At 36.7% G+C, this 21628-nt stretch overlaps 2 protein-coding genes across 4 annotated transcripts; one reads left to right on the forward strand and one right to left on the reverse strand.

Annotated features, from left to right (window-relative positions):
* The first annotated feature begins 2837 nt into the window (after nucleotides 1-2837).
* Nucleotides 2838-6914, forward strand: serpinh1b (serpin peptidase inhibitor, clade H (heat shock protein 47), member 1b). 3 transcript variants are annotated; one of them, XM_020926859.2, is made up of 8 exons: nucleotides 2842-2952; nucleotides 3362-3393; nucleotides 3952-4101; nucleotides 4187-4379; nucleotides 4475-4745; nucleotides 4840-4938; nucleotides 5380-5612; nucleotides 6081-6914. In XM_020926859.2, exons 3-8 carry the CDS (start codon nucleotides 3983-3985, stop codon nucleotides 6381-6383), a joined length of 1218 nt encoding a protein of 405 aa, XP_020782518.2. In that variant the 5' UTR covers nucleotides 2842-2952; nucleotides 3362-3393; nucleotides 3952-3982; the 3' UTR covers nucleotides 6384-6914. The 3 variants fall into 3 exon arrangements, with proteins under 3 accessions (XP_020782519.2, XP_020782518.2, XP_055004026.1); XM_055148051.1 differs by having other exon boundaries at nucleotides 2908-2952; nucleotides 3301-3393; XM_020926860.2 differs by lacking the exon at nucleotides 3362-3393 and having other exon boundaries at nucleotides 2838-2952.
* Nucleotides 6915-8906: 1992 nt separating this feature from the next.
* Nucleotides 8907-19267, reverse strand: gucy2f (guanylate cyclase 2F, retinal). The gene is made up of 18 exons (XM_020926801.2): nucleotides 18529-19267; nucleotides 17110-17408; nucleotides 15868-16219; nucleotides 15681-15765; nucleotides 15111-15207; nucleotides 14387-14512; nucleotides 14216-14296; nucleotides 13574-13750; nucleotides 12913-13069; nucleotides 12634-12783; nucleotides 12204-12352; nucleotides 11574-11737; nucleotides 10890-11082; nucleotides 10257-10431; nucleotides 9767-9865; nucleotides 9601-9695; nucleotides 9440-9525; nucleotides 8907-8988 (listed from the first exon to the last, which is right to left on the reverse strand). Exons 1-18 carry the CDS (start codon nucleotides 19265-19267, stop codon nucleotides 8907-8909), a joined length of 3306 nt encoding a protein of 1101 aa, XP_020782460.2.
* Between the last annotated feature and the right edge of the window lie 2361 nt (nucleotides 19268-21628).

Here is a 21628-nt window from a genome sequence, read left to right on the forward strand (position 1 = left end):
TGAAATGTTTTAGACCTGTTGCATCATTGACACTTTCCTTTTTCCAGTGGAGCCTTTGAGATCCACATCACTTATATAATTACAGTTGCTGAGTTTGCAGTTTTACCACAAAACGTAGCTGCAAATTATACAGTGATGTTTTCCCTCAGTATTTTATCTTGCCAAAGTCTACCTTACCTTTCTAGAAAGTACTCACATTATATGTAATGCACAGTTACTTTATACATGGCACCATCTACTGATATTTTAATGGGCACAATGTATTAGATCAATTGTGTGATTTTAAGGAGAAAATGAATAGATTTGTTAAAGACACCAGGAGTCACAATAAGATGTTTTGAAATCCATGTATAGTGTAAAGTTTTTTGCTTCTTGTCTGGGGACAAAACAGTGAAGGACTTCGAGTTATTACAAGAAGTGTAGTAAACCATCTTTCCTCGTTCTTTCACATTTTCCATACTAAGTCCCTTGAGAAAAATCACATACCGGATATTTATATTTCAGAGATATAATAATCACCTTATTTGGTCACTGAACTTGAATCCTGTCTTTAAAAAAGGAAAATGGTCAAATCTTAAGATAAAGACCACTTCAGAAATGACTTTGATTCAGTAGAATTAGCCAGACTAAATTTAGCGAATTGCCACAACTCTGTGTGAGCACCGAAGCTGAGGGCGATGCAATGACGTCCAGATGTTGCCTCATGTCCTCAGATGCTCTGTAGAGAATTATATAACAGCTCCGCCCAATCCGAAACTCTACAGTCAGGAAAAAAGTGTTTTGAAGATTTTTTTAACAAACCTTTTCATCAGATAGATATTTTGGTCTTTAAATTGTACACAGACATAGTATGTGCAGAGGTTGAAAATGATACCAAATATAAAATCTTAAAAGTCTTAAAGGTCTCTTTCAAATGTAGAGATCAAAAATCTTTTTGACAGTTTAAAAGCAGTTATAAAAATGTCCAGTGCAGTAAATAATTTTAAACTAAATACATGAAACATTGATTTGTAAAGTAAAATTTTTAGACACAATATTTCTGTCTATTTCCAAACACTTCCATCTTACTGTACTTGCCACTGCCTTTGTTACTCCACTGTATATAAAACCATAGTAATTACCTTCATGCATCCCCCAGATTTCCTGAAACACACGTCATCATATTGTTCTCCTAATTTAGGACAAATTAGATGTGTTTCCTTCCTCACAGATGTAGCATTTTAACTATAACAAAAGAAAATTTTAATTCTGTCTTTTTGCCCAGGTAACAGAATTGAATTTCTTTTGTTTTGCTATGGACCATACCTGTATGACTGAGGGACCACACAGATAGACCTTTAACTGTTAGAAGAAGTCTTACTATATGTGAATGCTATTGGGGCTGCTGTTTCATTCATTAGGGAGAGATGTGTATTAGTTTAGTTGTATGGACTTGGATGACCCAGGGGTAGCCCACAGTTGAGGAATTTGAGTGTAAACTGTTGCTTTTGGGGGGGGCTTTTGACGGTCAACAACCCCTGGAGGTAAAGAGGTGTTTTTGTAACACCTTAAACAAGAATTTTAAATGTATACTTTCTAGAAAAAAACAAAAACATATATTTAACAAAAAATTGTGGATTGTTAATTGGCAAGCAGTGATTTGTACATTTCAAAACTAATAAAGAAACAGATTTGTGCATTTTAATACAAGTTCAACATGCAGGATGTTTCAAATGCCAACCCCCTTCCATCTGTCAGTAATCTCAACTGGCAAGTCCAGACAATTTACATGTTTGTTATAGGAGAAGAGGGTTTAAGGGGGGGAAATCCAAATTTTAAACAAAGTGTATTTGTTTTTTATACATTATTAAATGAAAAGTACTATTATTATTAATTCATTATTATATCATATTATATTATTGAGTCGTTTGGGGTTTTGGACTCGAGTTAATGGAATTTATGAGTGAAGCATGAAGTTTGCATGCTCTAAGCAAAGAGTAGAGATATGTTAAAGAAATCACAATGCATTACTCATATTGATCAAGACAAAATACTCCTATTGATTTGTTTGGGGGATTACTGTTTTGATATTGAGTTCTCTAATATAATCATACTGATTCCACTATATTTCACTATATTTCTACAATTAACTCTAATTACTGATTGTAACCGCCGGTCCAGACGGTTAACTCCTTAAAGCCAATTAATTTTACGACAGACAGAGGCCTTTTGTTGCTTCTCCATCTTTGCATCACCCTGAGCTGCTGAGTTGGACAGACGTGGCAGTGAGGAGAGGGGGGCAGGGCCAGACTTGCGGGGAACATTGCACTCAGTAATTTGGGACTTCTGGATTGTTCTATTGGAAATTACACACCAGTTTTACCAATCAATGATAAGATATAGACAAATAAAACATGCAAATACTGTTTATTATGGCTATTGTCATGTGTTTGCATTTAACAAGTGCAAATCGTCCATATAGTTTACCAAATGCTATTGCAGTTACAGTTAGGTGCAGTTCAAAAAGTTGTGAGGATGTTTATGCAACTATTTTTATTTTTCAGAAAGCATATGATCAATATTTTACATATGATGAAACTGGTTATCAAGATTGAGTCAGCTGCACATAAAATAAGAAGCAGATTTAAAAAGTCTAACATTACAAGCTGATTTAGGGTCAGTTTGGTTTTTTAATTTCTGCATTGCGTTACTGTGGAGGTTAAGTTCCCAGGCTGGTCCCAGATCAGATGACTTCAAGCCGACCCCTTCATACCAAACTGCAAAAGGGGGATGTCCTAACTCCTAGCTCCTAACTTCCTGAGCTCACACACACTTATTTGAATATTCCGGTCCCTCTTCCAGAACTTTCTCAGTGCCGGATATATAGGCCCACCGTGTGTGACCGAGACACTACAGCTACGGAACACAACTCGAGAGAAGAAGAGAAGAAGATATCTTGCTATTCTGTGCCAGGTAAGTTTCAACTGGCTTTGATTTCACTGAGGAATGCAGAGGAGAGTGAATGGGCTGCTTTGTTTTACCAACGACCATATGAATGCAAGTAGTGACTGTAGAGTTGATGCATGAAGGAAACTTATGCACGCCCTTCATTTTCTTCATTTTCTACTCATTTCTTGTAGTTGAGCTGGGATCCTGATTGGTCTCATGGTGGTCTTATAGTTAGACATGGTTTAATTTTTGTTTCCTGGGTCAAATGCATCCACTGAATGAACTCTGAATGAGTGATAAAGATTAACATGAGAAAGTACAATTTAAAAATATAAGATCTAACCTTGCTGTCTGTGGGTCTGTCTCCACCAGAGCCTCAGTACTGTTGTTTCTTGCTCTTTGGAGATTACTGCATACACCTCTTGTCTTTCAGAATGAAAAACACAGACTTCAAAACAACCCAAGGTATCCATGATATAAAGCTGCTCTGCACACAGTGAATACAGATGCAAATAACATGCCATTCAATGGGGAAAAGCAATGTTCAGAACAGTGGTGTTTAAAAAGCTGAAAGTGTACTATGTGATGTGTAAATAATGACTGGGATTAGATCTAGAGGTAGCCTGCAGGCATGTGATTTGTCTCTAACAAGGTTTGGAAGGTCAGGACATACACTGAGTATAACTTGAAATGACTGATCTTGTAATGGAGGCATCCAGAGGAGAAGAATAGTGAAGAATAGAGGGTTCATATTACAGTCTGGAGTTAGAGCTCCTCTGAGTGGTCTGCTGTTCCAGCTGTGCAGGCCTCAGCCTCTGCTGACGTGGCATAGACATGTCTGAAGGAGGAGGCCCTGCCCCTATAGACCCACAGCCCACACATTGAATGGCTCTTTACTAGGTCTCAAATATTGGAAACAATAGAATTGTTCTGGGATCATAGACTAAATACACATATTTAAGAGATTTATGTTAAAGCTTTCAGAAGGTGTATTTTCATGAGGATTTCCTTTTGTTCTTCCAGGCTGCTCGCGCTGCTGTTGGAAACAGACAGGATGTGGATGACAAACATTGTAGCTCTGTGCCTTCTGGGCCTCGTGTCCTCTGCAGAGGACAAGAAACTGAGCAGCCATGCCTCCACGCTGGCTGATAACAGCGCCAATCTCGCCTTCAGGTCAGAAAACGCACAGCATTATCACTAAACATGGTTATGACTGGTTTATAATATTTTTGTTTAACATATAAACCTTTTTTTACAGCCTGTACCACAACATGGTGAAAGAGAAGGGAGTTGAAAACATCCTGATCTCTCCTGTGGTTGTAGCCTCTTCTCTGGGTCTGGTTGCTCTGGGAGGAAAAGCGTCGACTGCGGCTCAGGTCAAAACTGTTCTGAGCGCAGACAAACTGAAGGACGAGCACCTGCACTCTGGCCTTTCAGAGCTGCTGTCTGAGGTATGGGGCTGCTCTCAGTGAATCAGATGCACAGTATATGTGTATGTCTTACTGTATATATATTAATAGAAACATGCTTTACATTGTCTGTTCAGGTGAGTGATGGCAAAACCCGTAACACCACCTGGAAGATCAACAACCGTCTATACGGCCCCAGCTCTGTGTCCTTCGCTGACGACTTTGTAAAAATGAGCAAGAAACACTACAATTATGACCACTCAAAGATCAACTTCAGAGACAAGAGGAGCACTCTGAACTCCATTAATGAGTGGGCTGCCAAGTCCACCGACGGGAAACTGCCAGAGATCACCAAAGATGTGCAGAACGCTGATGGAGCCATGATTGTCAATGCCATGTTTTTCAAACGTGAGTAGAGATTAGATATTTTGATACATAATATTACATATTAAGTTTTATAGAGCACTGTGAGTTGAAAATTATTTAATTTTTTTTACCATAGCCCACTGGCATGAGAAGTTCCATGAGAAAATGGTGGACAACCGTGGTTTCCTGGTCACCCGTTCATTCACTGTTTCAGTTCCCATGATGCACCGCACTGGTAAGAGCTTTGAATGTATACTCTACTATTACGGCTTCACAATATGTTGCTTTATTATTATTGTTTTAAGCTACATAGTTTAACAATATCAGGGCAATCAACTCTTAAGATCTTACAAATAATGACAAATAAATAAATACATTCAAATGGAGTTTATGACTGCTTGCATATACATTTTTACATTGGATAGTTCTCTCATTCCTATGTTCTAGTTACAGTTCTCAAACTTTTCACACTACAATTCTGAGTGCCAGATCTAACCCAGGTCTACAACTAGTCTATGATAAGGACAAACCCAAAAGAAAACTATGCATTAAATTGACTCTACATTCAGTAAATATTTGAACTGTGTATTGGCACTACAATTTGGGAACCACTAATCTAGTATATACATAACATTATATGCTAATGTATTCACTTAACACTTTGTGCTTCCCTCAGGCCTGTATGACTTCTACGAGGACACTGAGAACAGTCTGTATGTCCTGAACATGCCTCTGGGGCAGAAGCAGGTCTCTATGATCTACATTATGACCTATCATCTGGAGCCCCTGGAGCGACTGGAGAAGCTGCTGACCAGGAAACAGGTGGACACTTGGCTCAGTAAGATGGAGAACAGAGCTGTGGCCATCTCCCTGCCCAAGATCTCACTGGAAGTCAGCCATAACCTGCAGGTAATACAAGCTGCTGTGATACCACAGCTCCTGGAGCTACTGGTACTACTACTGCTACTATTACTACTATATAATTTCTTCTACTGCTGGTTCTACTGTGACTACTATTGCTAATTACTCCTGCTACTGCTGCTGCTGCTACTACATACTACAACTATACTATACTACAAACTTTCAACAAAATATGTGTGCATGTTTTGAATGGATTAGAGGTCAAATAATATCAGAAAATAGTAATGTCACTAAAACCAATTATAAATGCATTTTATACCTCTTATACTACTACTATTAACAACAACTACTTCAACAAATACTACTACTGTGATCATATAGCAATACTAATCAGTAGTATCAACAAACACCTAGGTTCAGCTATTATATACAGTACAATGCCAATACTGTCAAGTTAACTGTACTTACTTGCTTACTTATTTCTATTCAGTCAAATTTTTTATATTAATTTTACAGAAACATCTCGCTGATCTGGGTCTGACTGAGGCGGTTGACAAGTCCAAAGCAGATCTATCTAACATCTCTGGAAAGAAGGACCTGTACCTCTCAAACGTTTTCCACGCTTCCGCCTTTGAGTTTGATGTAGCTGGAAATCCATTCGACCCCAGCATCTTCAGCAACGAGAAGCTGAGAAACCCCAAACTTTTTTATGCAGACCACCCTTTCATTTTCCTAATAAAAGACAACAAGACCAACTCAATCTTGTACATCGGACGAGTAGTTAGACCAAAGGGAGACAAGATGCGCGATGAGTTATAGTGAACAGATGCTGGGTATTTTTGGTAGCTTTTTCTAATGAAACTATGACAGGACGTTGTTTGTGTTTGTGGTTTTACTGTTACCTCACCTTCCAATAGGCAAAACTGTGGAACTGATACCTTTGCTTTACATATGCACACAATCAAGAGGCCCATTAAGAAAAGGCTGAGCTGAAAATGCTTACATTAAGTATGGCCTCTTCCTATGACATGCTGTTTTGCAATTAATGGTCCAATGGTGTCAAATTCAGGTGCTTTTTCTTGCATTATCTTTAACGTTTAAAGAAGAAAAGATTTTTGCACAAACTTCTGTTACAGTCACTCCAGTTTCTTTAGACATCTTTGGCCACCGATTGCACTGAAATATTCCTTTGTTCACATAGGAAAGGTGGCATGTGTCAGGTGCTTATTTATATGTCCACTCATTGCCATATTGTGTCATTTTTGTTGCTGTTGGTATGTTCCACAAAGATGCTGTTGGAATAAATTGTGATCATTTTGTGAATTTTTCAATAAAAAAATGAAAAATATGTTTGATTGCCAAATGGTTTTTGTGTAGTTTTGTACTAATATATGTTTTGAGTGTGGAGCTTGTTTTTTTTGTTTGTTTTTTTTTAAAGAAAAATACAAATGTTAGACATTTTAATTCTACCGGGATTTGGTCAGTGTGGCCATGCTGGTCCCAGTTATTGATAAAAACAAAAGGAAGGATCAAAGTAACACCTCTATTATTACAGACAAACTACTACTTCTACTATTGCCGTTGCTATTATTTCTGCCTAAATATATGAAGATGAAAAAAGGGCCACACACCTGATTATTTCTTTACGCTGGTCTCAAGCCAGTATACAATATTAACAATACTTACAGCAAGCATGTTATTAATACTGTATGTTTCTCTGCACAATAGTAGCAGAATAATACTACGATTTACTGTGATAAGTCCAGAAGGGCCAAAAGGGAAGGCAAAAAGGGGGAATATGCCATGGCAGACAGCTGTGCGGTGAATCTTGAATACAAATGACAACAATCTTTCCATCTATGCATTCCTGGTATGTGGAGATTAGACTAAACAAACATGGCTTTGGCTTCTGCTATTAAACTATAAGATAACCACACAAACCATACAGACTTAAATTATACGGTTGAGTTCACAGGACACATTTAGCACAGTCAAAATAAAAAGGGAATAGGGCAGTTAAAGGAGGATAGAACCTGGAGGACAAGGATCTCATGGTGACCAGGAAATACAGTGGTTTGAGTAGAGTGCTACAATAAATGTTACAATAAAGAAATGAAAACTTCAACATAAGCTGCACAATATCAAATAGTACTCATTTATGTCAAGTAATGCATATTTTAAGGCAAAGCTCTTAAATCTAAGTTTAGTTTGATCGGAATAAAACTATTGTTCTAATCTGATCAAGTCCACAGCACCCTCTTCTGGCTGACAAATGAAATTAAATACAAATAAAGACGCATGAATTGTGATGTTTTATAAAAGTATAATTTTCAATAATTAATTAATTATTTAGATTTAGGAATAATTTTTAATTACCATGATAACACATTGTACAAGACAGTTCAACTTAAAATACAAATAAATAAATAAATACGGTACTATCTGCATACAAAGCTTTAACTGTTGTCATGATATTTTTCATTTAGAAAAACAACTAAAGTTTATTAACACAATTGTGAATCTTATAACAAAATATTAGAATTATTTGATAAAATTAGTTGAAAATGTATCAGTGCTCATAGGGCTTGTAGACAATATATATTGGTCACATAAATTAAAGTAGTTTTTTTTTTTTTTTGTTAAACTGGAGAATTCTATGGAGAATCAATTAAACTTGTTACAAAAAATAGAAGAATAGTGTTCCTTTAATCCTTTTAAAGAGTATAGCAAGTCCAAATAAAGCAAAAGCCTGCTGAGCAGTTAACTGATAGTCATATGCTATGACCGAAAAACACTTTAAAAGAAATATGATGTAAATATGCCAGTTTGTACTAAAACACTGGAACAGTGAGCGTTTTTAGTACTAGTACATTACAGGGGATTTGAGTTTTGCTGACATTTAGCAATAGTTTAATTTACATTTCTAAACAATAAAGATGTCATAAAGTGTCTTAGTTATTATTTAGCAGCCAAAAGCTCCAACTCTGAAGAGCAAATCTTACTCAACCATAACATCTACTAGAGTTATTATGAGGCGGATTTGTCGAAGCAAAACTGTAATTATCTAATGATTGAAACAGGCATGTCTGATCTTCAGTCTTATTGACGTTGGTAAAGTTCATGCTAGTTGTAGGTGACCACTCAGTGGTCAGTGAGTGCAGAGTGCATCCTTCTTTGGGACCATTGCCCAAGCACTAGCACTGAGTAATGCATCACTCTCATTACATTAGCACCATCTTGTTCTGCTGCGCTGGCTGCAGGCAGATTAGCCTGACGATCCTCTTAAAACCGTCTGCGTAAGCCTCAGGGAGAGCTGCAGTGTCTGTCCTCAGCTCTCCTCATTCAAGTCTTTTTGTCCACCAGACGATTTGCCTTTCGAAACAGAGTCTTGATTTCCTCTGTCACCATCTCTTGCCAATTGTCCCTGGAGAAGACAGTGGTTTACATTAGATAGTTCTCTAGATACATGCTAAATACTGTACATAGAGCTACATATCAGGGTTTGTCAGGAAAATAAGGAAACATGCACAGAGCTTAAGATTAAGTTGATAAGATCAAAAGATTAATGATACCGGCTGATCACAAAACAACACGAAAGTGAAACTTCACAGCACAGCACAGCTGGATCACCACACAGGAGCACACAAAACATACAATATACAACACTACCTCCATCATTTCACTCTTTTTTTCTCAGCTTTCTTTCTCTTGTAATTGGCTATTTCCTCAGGGTTCAATCCATGATTGTCCTCTCTGGAGCAGGTGTAAACAGTTTCAGTTTGTGTATGAGTTGTGTAAAATAATGGTACTGATGATGTGTACTAATAGCTTTTCAAAAGTTTTTTAATGTTATGAGTAAATGAGCAAGCTCTTACCCAGGTCTGATTTCTGGCGGTTTTGGCAATGGTTTTGAAAATCCTGTCTTCCCTACAAGCCAGTACGTCTCTTCAATTCCTTTACCCTGAAAAATAATAAAACAAATGAATGAAAGAGCTGCTGCTAGTGTTGTTGAATAAATTGTATATTAAGGCCAAACCTTCAGCTCAGTCTTGCCCCTGACTTCGATTCTGTAGCCCTCATTCAGTGAACGCAGGATCTTTACAGTGGTGAGATTTACATGGATTCTGTAAGCTGCAAAAAATAGGAAAACATTTTTTTTTTAAAGTCAAGAAAAATAATGTTTCATGTTGTGGATAACTCACGCAGTCCAGTAGATTCCATTCTTGAGGCAGTGTTGACAGTGTCTCCAAAAAGGCAATACCGAGGCATTGTCAGACCAACCACTCCAGCAACACATGGTCCTACATCAAAAAATGTGATAATGTTTGTTTTTTATTTAAATTAAAGTAATATGTTTTCAAAAGTTAATTGAAATTTATACTTCCCAGATAACTAAATCCAGATTTAAACAGTGTTTCTTAAAAGTGAACTGTTTATTTTTTGATAGAGGGTATGCCGCCTGTTTGTCTCCATGGAAATGCTATTGCTTTGCATGGAATGTTACACAGTATTGTATTTACGTCTTTCCAATATGTAGAAAGGCGAGCCCACTCACCTTAAATGTGCATGCTTCTAAGACATTTTTTAGCAATAAAACATCTCCATGGAGACAAGCAAATGGTATACCTGCTACCCAGAATGTAACATAGTATACCTTTAAATAACAGGAATTATGGTTGGCTGAAAGCTGACCTGAGTGGATCCCAATGCGGATCCGGACCGGAATGTCGGGCATGTGGCGCATCCGAAAAGTCCCCACGGAGCTGAGAATGTTCAGGGACATGTTGGCGATCTCTGCGGCGTGTTTGTTTCCGTTTCTCTTTGGTAAACCAGACGCCACCATGTAAGCATCACCTATAGTCTCCACCTGCACAAAAACAGAACTATATCTGTCAAATTCCATACAAAAGATTAGGTATGTGTGTGAAATTTTTATTAAATACCAATGGTTGCCAATTTTTGCCATGCCCTGAATATTTTTTGATGTGTACTAACAGTGGTTATGTATACATGCACACCAAAATATGAATACTATTGAACTCATGTAAAACAGTCAATCTGATGTGGGTTTTAATTTTTTTTTAAATGAATTGCACTTTGTCTTCCTAATACAACAGTTCCACTAAATATCCAACGATTTCCTGACACATGTCGCTAGGTGTTTTTCATAATCATATTCCTTTTTTTTTTTTTCCTTTTCTGTAAACACGCACTCAGTCAGTAAAAACACAGACTTAATTAATTAATCAGATTTTACTGGCCATGTAAATGTACCCACTCAGTCTTGTTTTTCTAAAATAACATAAGTGCTATAATATTGTGTACCTTATAGACATCATGGTTGCTAAGCACAGCGTCAAACAGACTGTAGAGATCATTAAGGAGGTCCACCACCTCGATGGGGTCGCTGAGGGAGGAGATGGTGGTGAAGCCCACAATGTCACTGAAGTAAATGGTCACCTGATCAAAGTACTCCGGCTCCACTGTGGCTCCAGTTTTCAGGGCCTCTGCTACAGAACTGCAGAGAAGCAGAGTACCAATTGTAGTGTCACTCGAGAGTCTGATATAGGATGCGTTCATGTGAAATTATATAGTGAATAATATTGTTAAAAATGAGGAGGAAGTTAGTCAGAATTGTTGTAGTATTTCCCTTTGCAGTTGTGACCAGCTCTGTGGCAATATCTCAGGTTCTCCTATCTCACATAATTAATAAGTAGAAACAGGATTAAAATACACAACAACACAAATAAATTGTTGTCAACTGAATGGACTTTAAGTCACATTATTATTTTTGCTAAGCTGTAGACTAATGTCCAATAGAAACACCCCAATAACATTAAACATACCATTTGCATGGGACTGGATTTCACGTGTTTTAGAGAGACATTACATTACATGACACCTGTCACTGATACATTTGTCACTATACTGTTCTACTCTTTCGTTAAAAATAAATGAATTATCCATGGAGTTACATCAGCTCCTGTATAAATAAAATCAGTGACTCACGGTGGGAGCATTTCTGACAGTAGTTTCTCCGTTCTCTGCTTCTCCACCTCCAGCTCCTCAGTCCGCTCCCTGATCAGGTCCTCCAGGTTTGAGCTGTACTGTTCTAACATCCGCAGCATAGAGTCAATGATGTTGGTCTTCTTGCCCTTGTTAATGATCTTGAACTAGACAAAGAAAATTGACACTCAAGTATATAGTCAAATATATGGCGGTAGTAGCTGCTTCATTAGTAGGAGCAGTGTCATTTTTTAGTTAGTGTAGAAGTAGTTAGTAGCGATTAGTACAGATACTGGTTGGCATAGGAGCGTAGTCATAGTGGTTAGAGTAAGGCTGGCAATATGGTAAAAAAGTACTCTGAAATTAATCAATCACAATTTTCAATTTGATTCTATTTTTCTTATGTAGACCAAAGGAAATTTCTTTTTTAAAATATTAATTTCCATTTTACACACAGAAAAAATATTCCTCCCAAGTTACAACTCTGCTCTAAAACACATACCTTTACATATATAATAGTGGATCTCAATTCGATAAAAATTGCACTTCCTGGGTGAGAGTAATACTGATTCTAGTATTTTAGTAGTAATAGTTTATTATACAACTGTTACTTTTACACAAACTCAAACTTACCCTGTCAAAAATCTCATCAAAGTTGGGCCTGCGGTCAGGCTGCTCGCTCCAACACTGTTTCATGAGTTGGATACACTCCAGAGGGGCCTGGTCAGGGGCTACGGTGGGACGGCACATCGGAGGGGGCTTCTTCACTTTACGGATGATCTCTGAAATCAAGATATTAAAATATTAGGTCACATGGTTAGGGTTCTGTTTAAGCTCGTCATTCAATCAGAAGTAAATATTAGTTGAAATTATGGCAGTAGTAGGAGGCAACAATCATTACCATGACTCATAAAACACATCAGTGACTCTCATAGACTATATATATACTTTTTTTAAACAGTCTATGGTGACACTACAGTACATATTATATTAAAACAAATTAACAATAAGAAATTATCACATGTCTAGTTTGAAAATCCTGTATCAATATATCCTATATAACCTTGAGGTGGTAGTCCAAGCATGCAGTATGGAGGTCCTCGGACCACCACTTCCTGGAGGATAATGGCAAAACTGTACACATCTCCTTTATAAGTGCCTCTGCGCGAACTTAAATGGTCTCTGAGGAGCTCTGGAGCAGTCCAAAACAACTCTGGGTGGACAAGTAAAGTAAAACAACCTTGTTTAAATTATATTATAGTACAGAATAAACAGTATAATATAGATGCTCCCTACAGTTGGGTAATAATAATAATACAGCAATAAATCAAATGTATGTTACCCTCAGGTGGTGGTTCTTCATACGGGGCTTTCTGTGACTCCAGTAATTCATTAAAACCATAGTCTGTGATTTTGAGGACGAAGCGACCATCGACCACACAGTTACGAGATTTCAGCCTCCCATGAGGAAAATCTCTGTGGTGGAGGTATTTCATCCCCTGGAATGCAAATATTGTTGTTAATGAAGCACAACATTGTCAGAAGTAGTTAGTCAGGGGGTCATACAAGCGACTTAAAAGCGACACTAAACATGAGGGTTGGGGTGCCACTGGTTCAACTGAGTGGTATTTACTCTTTATAATCCCATTTTAAATCTGTAGTTTAGGATTGTAGTTTAGGATTTTGTTTAGTTCGGGTATCTGTTGTATTTGCCTTACTTCCCTTATAACTAATAACATGACAATTTGTAGAAAAAGTCTGAGGACCAATGGAGAACACTCTAATTAGAGCTGTGGAATTAATTGAATTTTAAGTCTTTGAGTTTACAACAAATCCTGTGATGGTAAAAACACATTGGTAAGAGCTTTCTGGAAGAATAAATTTTAATTTCATGCATTAAATGGCACTGTAGTTGAAATTTATTGTTCAAGCTGAGACCCTATTTATTTGTTTGAATCAGAAAAAAATCTAATCCTAATGGCAGAAATCTTCGTTTTTCATACTTTGATGAGGTCCAATACGAGTGAGGACTTGAACATCCAGTCCAGCTTCACATCCTCATTCCTGAGCAGATCCTGCAGACTGCCCCTGGAACAGTGCTCCGTCACCACAGCAACCATCGAAATGTCCTGGAAGAAGCCCAAGAAAGGGTTCACGTTCTCATTTCGGAGGTCCTTCATCTGGAAATATGAAGAAAAAAATATTATCATAACAATCAAACATGTTAAGGATCCATTATGCTATAAAGTCAGGAAAAGTAACTGGATTTTTTAAATATTAAACATCAAAGAAATGGCTAATCAAATGCATATAATTAATGTATATCAAAGACTGTATAAAGAAGTGGACTAAAGGCATGTGACGTTACCCATATACCATTTGGCTCCAGTCAAATGAAGCTCATGAAGCTTGCAGTTATAGGAGTGAATTTGGAGCCAGTTCTAGGAATTTATTTGTGTACAAAATAGTGGGATAAAAACACCAGAATCATATAGAGTGGGTTAATACGAACATTTTAAGACCATAATGACGAGGCTCACTGAAACAGTGTCGATGGAGCCAGAAGCACCTTCACTTCCTATTTGGAACATGATGCGCTAGTAAGTTAGTTATGTCTATTTACATATAAGAACTATGGTGTACACCTTTGTGAAAATCTTGGTGGTTTGCTGCTTCACTTCTTTAAACTGTCCATCTTCAAATTTCTTTAGCCACACCCAATCACCCTGAAAGGCAAATGTGTTTAGATATAAAATTAAAGTGGACTGATTGAGAGTGGATTTAAATATCATTGATCACGCTTTGTTTAAGTCTACCTCATAAACAGCGACATTGGTGGTCTCGTGAGTGGCTGTCTGCATGCTGTTCAGAGAGTGGGAGCGATCTTGTGACTTGTCTTCTATTGCACTTTTAGACTCACTCAGATCTTCCAAGGTTATTTTCTGTAGATCACAATAAATAAAACTGAGATTTTGTAAACTTAAAGCATTTGTGGTATTTTTATTTTAAATGTCCTATTTTATGCAAAATTTACTCTTGTGAGCTTTAAGACGTGTTATAATGTTGTCACCTTCTCAAAAACACACCTGGAGTTGTGTGTTTTTTTTCTTTTTTATTCACACCTTTAAGTAATAGTAATAGTGCATTATTAAGATGTCTATTTCTACAAAGCTCAAAATGCTCTCTTCCACTTTATGATATCACAAAATGGTGGTTTTCAAGTTAAGAGCTACCTTTTACCTTTACTAGTAGTTCAATGGAAATTAGTAATTCCCGGGCTGAAATGCTCCAAATGATTCTAGTGAAGGTGTATGGACTTTAAAAACACCTTGGAGCACTTCCTGCATTACCACATGACATTGCATGGAGTGCTTTCTGTTTGAGAGAAATACACAGCCTAAATGTGCAAGATTTGTGTGTTAAACGTGTAAATGAAATACAACTCCAGGCATGTTTGTGATGAAGAAACAACATTATAACACAGATCAGAAAATAGCATAATATAGGCCCTTTAAAAAGTCTTTAAAAGTAATGACTGACCTTTCTGCTCAGTTGGGGGTTAATAAAAGTTAGATCTTCCAGTGTCAAAACGATCCTATTGGGTCCTTTAATCAGCTGAATTTGGTGAAGCCTCCTCCTATGAATTATAACATGTCTAATGTTTTCAAAGAATCACAACTTGAAAACCATGCATTAAAAAAAATCTAAATTAAATAAATATGTGACTGACAATAGTGGAATATCCTTAATAAATAACAATAGAAGGATTACATATGGATTATACAGACTTCTTAACAAATAAAAGCTTTGTAAATTGTATTTGTTGTAAAAGTTATATTTTAATAGTTTGAAGAAAGGACAGGGATCTTACATTACAAATTTTATCAGTGTCAAACTGTTTCACAATGCATTCAGTTTGTTTCTAACTCTTGTGCTGGGCCTACTGTATATATATTGTGCTTTCCACTATTCGCAATTACAACAGAAACTGCATATCATCAAAGGAAGCAAGCTAGTTAATTATTTTTGTTCACTTTCACTGGCAATGAACTTCTTTCTGAGTCTGATATTGTATAGTGACTCCCTATGGCCAAAATCCCCCAAAAATACCTTATGTATAAACTTATTCCAAGAGCCGCAAGACCCAGTGAAAAGGTGACAACAAAAACAATGATGATGTATGTCACTTGCACGCCTATAAAAACAAACAAAATGCTATCTCAGTTCTCAATAAAATTTGCATTATTTTAAGCATTCAAAGTCATGCAAACAACTAGTATACATGCTACAAATTTACCTCCAGTACAGGGAATAAGGGGGTCAAACCAGCAGATTGAATCTGACGGTGGTGGTCCTCCTCCAGGGAAAAAAATTGACTTTCCAGCAAATCGTAGTTTAGAAGACTGAAGATCCACGAGATAGGTTTGGTACAGAGTATAGCCTTTGTCAGTGTCCAGTATGATATAGTTGGTTTTGACTTCCCCGGTCTTGTCGACAAGATATTTTTGGTTAAATCCATTGAAGACAGTGTTTCTGGTGAAATAAGCCAGATTAGAGCCGGATAGTGTCATGCCTGCTCTCCGGGCACTGTGGATGGATTTGGCCAGAAGGTAGAGGCTATTATAGATGGTCCCAAACAGAGGGTTTACCTGGACAACAAATAAACATGTTGTAAAATTCAGACAAAAAAAAAATTACAATTGTAAATTTTTTAAGATTTTTATTTTTTTAATTACCTAAATTAATTCAAGATTTGATATACAAAACAGTGTGGCTCAGGTTTTTTTTTAAAAAGAAGTATACATCCATGCATGATAGACAAGGAAATATTACAACTGCTAAATATTATTATTAAGTGAGTAGAAAGCTAAAGAAAACATTACTTGATTTTAAAGTATTGCTGTTTAGTGACAAATATTATGTCATGTATAGCTGATGCCAATACCAATTGTTTAGAATCAAAAGAACCCGTTAAGCTCTGCCAATATTTTTGTGATGACATGTAGGAGCGGTTTTGATTATTTTCCTCAAATTATCTAATTAAAATTTACTACAAACTCACACACAGTCCTTTTTACCCCACAAACCTAGAAGAGAGTTGCATAGTCACATGTAATGAGGTTATTTCTTTGCACTGAAGTGTTCAAATAAAGCTTTATGGGTATTTTTAGGCATGAGGTCAGCCAAAATAAAATATCAGCCTGTCTTGCAGCTTTAAGGCCGATAGTCAATACACTAAAAGGTGCAAATATCAGCCAAGCTTTATCTTTAGCTAAGTGTATTGTGCATATTCAATATAACAAATGTATGAATATGTTCATGATTTAAAGAGTTGCATAATACATAAAACAGTTAGGTCTATACACACATGAGTGAGAATAGATTTTTTTGTTTTAGTTCTTAGCAGTTCACTCAGTGTTTAAGCAATAAAAACTGTACTTTTAATATAGTGAGTTATAGTATTTTACATACCTTATATTTAAGTGTTTACACTAGATGCTATCTCTGACTACTACATGCATATATAAATAATCCCTACCTGCTCTGGCATCACGGTTAGTGTCACTTCCTGGGACATTTTTGCAGCATTAAATGCCTCACGAAAAGACAGGGGGTCTGACACCATGGTAACAGTAAGCACGGCGTCATAGGCTTCTCTCAGCCGACTGTTGTTTTTCAGGGCGAAGTATGTGACGTTGTGGGGCACGCTGTAATACAGGGTGTCATAGGGAACAAAGACGTACTTTCCAGCCGTAAAACCTCTCTCATGAGCAGCGAGCAGAAAAGTGGCCTGCTGCTCTCCTCCAATCAACACCGAGTGCATGCACATGATGATCACTACAGCACAAACGGAAAAACATATGAAGCAAAACAGTTCAAGCTTAAAGGTGTACTGTGTAACTTTTCAGGTAGTGGGGTTCGCAATCTGCTTGTCTCCATGGAGATTTTATTGCTTTCCTGGATTGTTACATACTATTGCATTAAACTGACCATGCATTTATTCAATTTGACATGTTTTTATTGCTCAAAAATACCTTGAAAAACATTCTTACTATAAGCAGGTTTAGTTCTACACAGATCTGACCATGTCACCTGTGGAATCACCTGATTGGTGGAAATGTTGCATTGTGCACCTTTAACCCTACCACAATGAGCACACTGATGGATTGCTAACTACAGTTCAACTAGATCTAAAATGTGGACAAAGTGCACTGCAAATGATGATTTTCAAAATACTATGAAATAGGAGGCTCTGTGCAGACCTCACAGTGTAATTTGGTCTCTCCTACTCCTCACACATTTCACACTTACTATGGCCTGTCTAATAAAACTTAGGACTGGAAAAAGTAATTCTCAAACAGGCTAGCAAAAGCAGCCAATAATATTTTATAGGAAATTTGTTCAAATAAAATAAAAGTTGTTTTTGTAACATTTCATATAAACTTATAATCTAATTGTGATTTTTTTGAGATCTGCTTGAGATTTTTAAAAATCATTTTAGAAGGCTGCCACAATAACAAAACTACACATACTATTATACAACAAATAGCTACATGTATGCTTTATGCTTATATTCAATAGGATGATAACAATCATGATTGAAATAAAACATTTTAAGTATGATATATTGCTGAAGAAAATATAGACAATAAACAATAATACTGAGAGTAATTTTTACTACTGACACAATAAATCTAAAGTCCTTTCCAAAAAATATTTTAAATGTCCAATATGGATATTTTTTAACCTATAGTGAGTGGGAGACGTTATTTCTTCAGCCCTCTAGAGCTCAAATCTGATCATAAAACAAAAAAATAACAAAAAGTTCACCACTACAAAGAAAAAGTCCCCACAATAAATACTGACCTCTGAAAACGCACATGGAATTGTTCCATCTACCGTACACTGAACAATAACTCAATATAGTAATCGTGACTGGCCGAATATTCAAACTCACCTCTAATCTCTGGTGTATTCTCAATCTTCTTCAGTGTACCCTCCATCTCTGTCTCATTGCCCACAGAGGCCACCAGACCCACAGGGAGCCCTCTGTTCCTCAAAGCTGTGGCCACTCTTCCTGCAGAGTCCATCCAGATGTCCTCATTTGAAGAAACCACTGCAATATTAGCCCACCTGAAGTGTTTGAACACAGTGAACAACACATCGGTGGCTACAGGCAGAGTCCTGGCAAAAGTTGGGTATCCAGTTGCTCTATCCAGTTCGTAGTTTATGCATCCATATGAGAAGAGAGCCTTTTCCCAGTTTTTGGCCAAAAGTGACGCCGCTGTACAATATCCAGGGGTGGTGGGTCCTACAAATGCATCAGCTTGTTCTTCATAATAAATAAATGCAGTTAGGGCTTTTGACGTTTCACATGGTTCTTGCAAGATGATAAACTCCATGGTTAGGCCCAAGTCTAGACTGGGATCGCCATTGATCCTGCTTATAGCCAGTCTGGCAGCTGCAGTAGGATACGCCTTGTAATAAATTGGATCGCAGTTCCAAGGCCCTAAAACTCCAACTTTGAAAATTAAACAGTGCACGCAACAAGGGAAAGTCAATACTCCAAGTAGGATCCATAGCGGGAAGTTATAAACTGGGAAATTTGAGAAAGTAGTTCTTGTTTTAATTATTGGAGGACATGGCTGGCTGGTCTCCCATAGCGGCCATTTGAAGTTTGGAGGAATTTGTTGCATTGTACTTCCAGTGTGTTAAAGCTAGTGAAACATTTTGTTCACAGCTGAAGTCAATAGATCTTGTCAAGAAAATTTGTATTTATAAAAGGAGGAAAATATCTGTATAAAAAACACAAAATAGTACTTACCATTTCATGTTATATCAGTCCAGTTCTGCATGTGTCCCTCTCTGTATCAACATCACCTTATCAACTTTTGCTGTTCTTTCTGAAAGGCCATTGTTTTAATGTTGGCCCGAAGGAGAGTGACAGGTGAAGCCCTGGACAGCTGCCTTGGTTGCGTTTTCAGCACCCTGGAGAGCTACTTAGTCACCTCCTCTGTGCAGCTCCTGTGGGCCCCTCAAGCAGCGCACCATACCTGAAGAATCACAGGAGTTAGCTAACATACAAGACTCCAATGACACAAGAAAAAGTGAAAATTTAAGAAGTGAAACTTAAATAAAGGTGAAAGTGTCTGCTCAAGGCCCAGTCAGGCAAATCTTTACAAAGTGACCTGGGGCCAAAATGTAGGTGCTACTCGCTAATCCATTTTCACTGCAGCACAAAATAAGAGGATTGACAACAGGCCTTAGTCTACTCTAAAACCTTTATTATTATGCAGGCAACAGAGGCTGCGCTGAGGCCACAACCCTTCAGTCACTTCATGTTTACTGGAAAAATTACAAGCTAATTTATCTACTATTTTCTACTTTTTTATTTAGAGGTATGATCTCCAAAATGATCCCACAAAAACCTTATGTAAAATTTGTTTTCTATCAAGATGAACTTACTAAACTTCCTTACGAAAAGGCTACAATGTCAATATTTGTAAGAAGTTATTTTCTAGTGGCAGCTCTAAAAGTGAGTGAGTCAAATATATCAGACTAAAGTTTTCAAATTTCAGCATTGAGATTTCCAGGTGTAGTTAAGGTCACTTGTTTTGCCGTAGAGACAGTGCCACATTGTTCAGTCACCTGTTTTAATTGCTGCAGCATGTTAGCAGTGCAGGTCTAGAAGATTAATTTAATTTGAACCCCAGTGGAGAGGGAGTAATTAGAGATAACGAAGGGCTCTCCTTTGAGGTCCCACAGGTTCAACTATGGTTTTCCTGCGTCAGTCATTTCTGCTTTTTCTGAAAAGACGCAACCAGCCAAGCAGCCACAACAGTTTCCACAACATTGAAATGTGAACCAATCATTATGTTGGCTGATTGTTTTTGTTTTGACATTATTTACAAAATCAAAGACAAGAAGGCAAAAATGGTTTATTATAATAATAATATCTTCCTTAAATAAAGCAAGAATAGATCATAGGTCAGTTAGTAATAATAAAACTAGAGGTACAGGATGGGGAGGAGGGGGTAGAGTGAGAGACAGACATACAAGTTCACCCGTCACGTGTTTTCTTCTGTCTGGCTGTCTTATTTTTTGAATGTCTTTTTTTTTTATGTAGAAAGCATCATCATCCTGAAATCAAAGAGAAATGTAAATATTAATTCAAAGATTAATTATCATTAGTAATAAAATGTAAATTAATTAATATTTTGTATGTCTCGAGACAGTGCCTGCACCTTTGTTGACCTATATCCCAGATAAGCTGTTGAGCCTCTTAAAGTAACACCTTGAAACCACTGTCCTGCTCCAGGAATAGAGCCACAAATGATGAATCAGCGCACGCTATGCAGTGAGTTGAAATTCCAGGTATATTGATAATGATGTGGTTTTATGGATAAAGCACACAACATGAAATAAATACAACAGTACATTAGTATGCATAAAGACATCCAAAATATTTCAGGCCCCCAGTTTTTGGGGATATCTCATTAAAATGAAAGCATGAAATGAGGAAACAGACTCATACAGGCCTGAATATATTGACACCTTAATGGCTACAAAATGTATATAAAATGTAAGAAATTACAGTATATATATATATATATATATATATATATATATATATATATATATATATATATATATATATATATATATATATATATATATATAGTTAGAGATTAGTTAGATAGATATAGTTAAAGATTATATTGTGAGAGTATCACATATTCTTACGCACTGGGACCATCTAGTGGATATTCTTGGTAACAACAAAATTGACAATTAATAATATTGATTACTACTATTACTACTACTGCTTTACTTTTTGAAACTGAAATTTTAAAGAAACAATGTCTAACAATAACAATAATCAATACAATATGTAATTGTGGTATGAAATTGCTTTTTATATTTGTAAATTAAAAATAAAAAGGTTGGCGTTATCCCTCTAAAAACTAGTTGTTCTAATTTGCCATTAGCCCTATCAAATCATGCAATAACAACAATTATAACCAATGTAATTATGACATCATATCAAATCTGCAAGT

Source organism: Boleophthalmus pectinirostris, unplaced genomic scaffold (genome assembly GCF_026225935.1).
Source record: "Boleophthalmus pectinirostris isolate CB_2022bp ecotype Guang Dong unplaced genomic scaffold, ASM2622593v1 HiC_scaffold_9, whole genome shotgun sequence".
Taxonomy (NCBI): domain Eukaryota; kingdom Metazoa; phylum Chordata; class Actinopteri; order Gobiiformes; family Gobiidae; genus Boleophthalmus; species Boleophthalmus pectinirostris.

What these genes read in the sequence shown, in the direction of transcription:
- serpinh1b (XM_020926860.2), top strand. Translation starts at nt 3,983, where the DNA reads ATGTGGATGACAAACATTGTAGCTCTGTGCCTTCTGGGCCTCGTGTCC. An exon ending in AGCGCCAATCTCGCCTTCAG is followed by an intron (nt 4,102 to 4,186) that starts GTCAGAAAACGC and finishes CTTTTTTTACAG; the next exon opens with CCTGTACCACAACATGGTGA. An exon ending in TTTCAGAGCTGCTGTCTGAG is followed by an intron (nt 4,380 to 4,474) that starts GTATGGGGCTGC and finishes TTGTCTGTTCAG; the next exon opens with GTGAGTGATGGCAAAACCCG.
- gucy2f (XM_020926801.2), bottom strand. Translation starts at nt 19,267, where the DNA reads ATGCAACAAATTCCTCCAAACTTCAAATGGCCGCTATGGGAGACCAGC. An exon ending in CCACCAAGATTTTCACAAAG is followed by an intron (nt 13,751 to 14,215) that starts GTGTACACCATA and finishes TCATATTTCCAG; the next exon opens with ATGAAGGACCTCCGAAATGA. An exon ending in TCGTATTGGACCTCATCAAA is followed by an intron (nt 13,070 to 13,573) that starts GTATGAAAAACG and finishes TTTGCATTCCAG; the next exon opens with GGGATGAAATACCTCCACCA.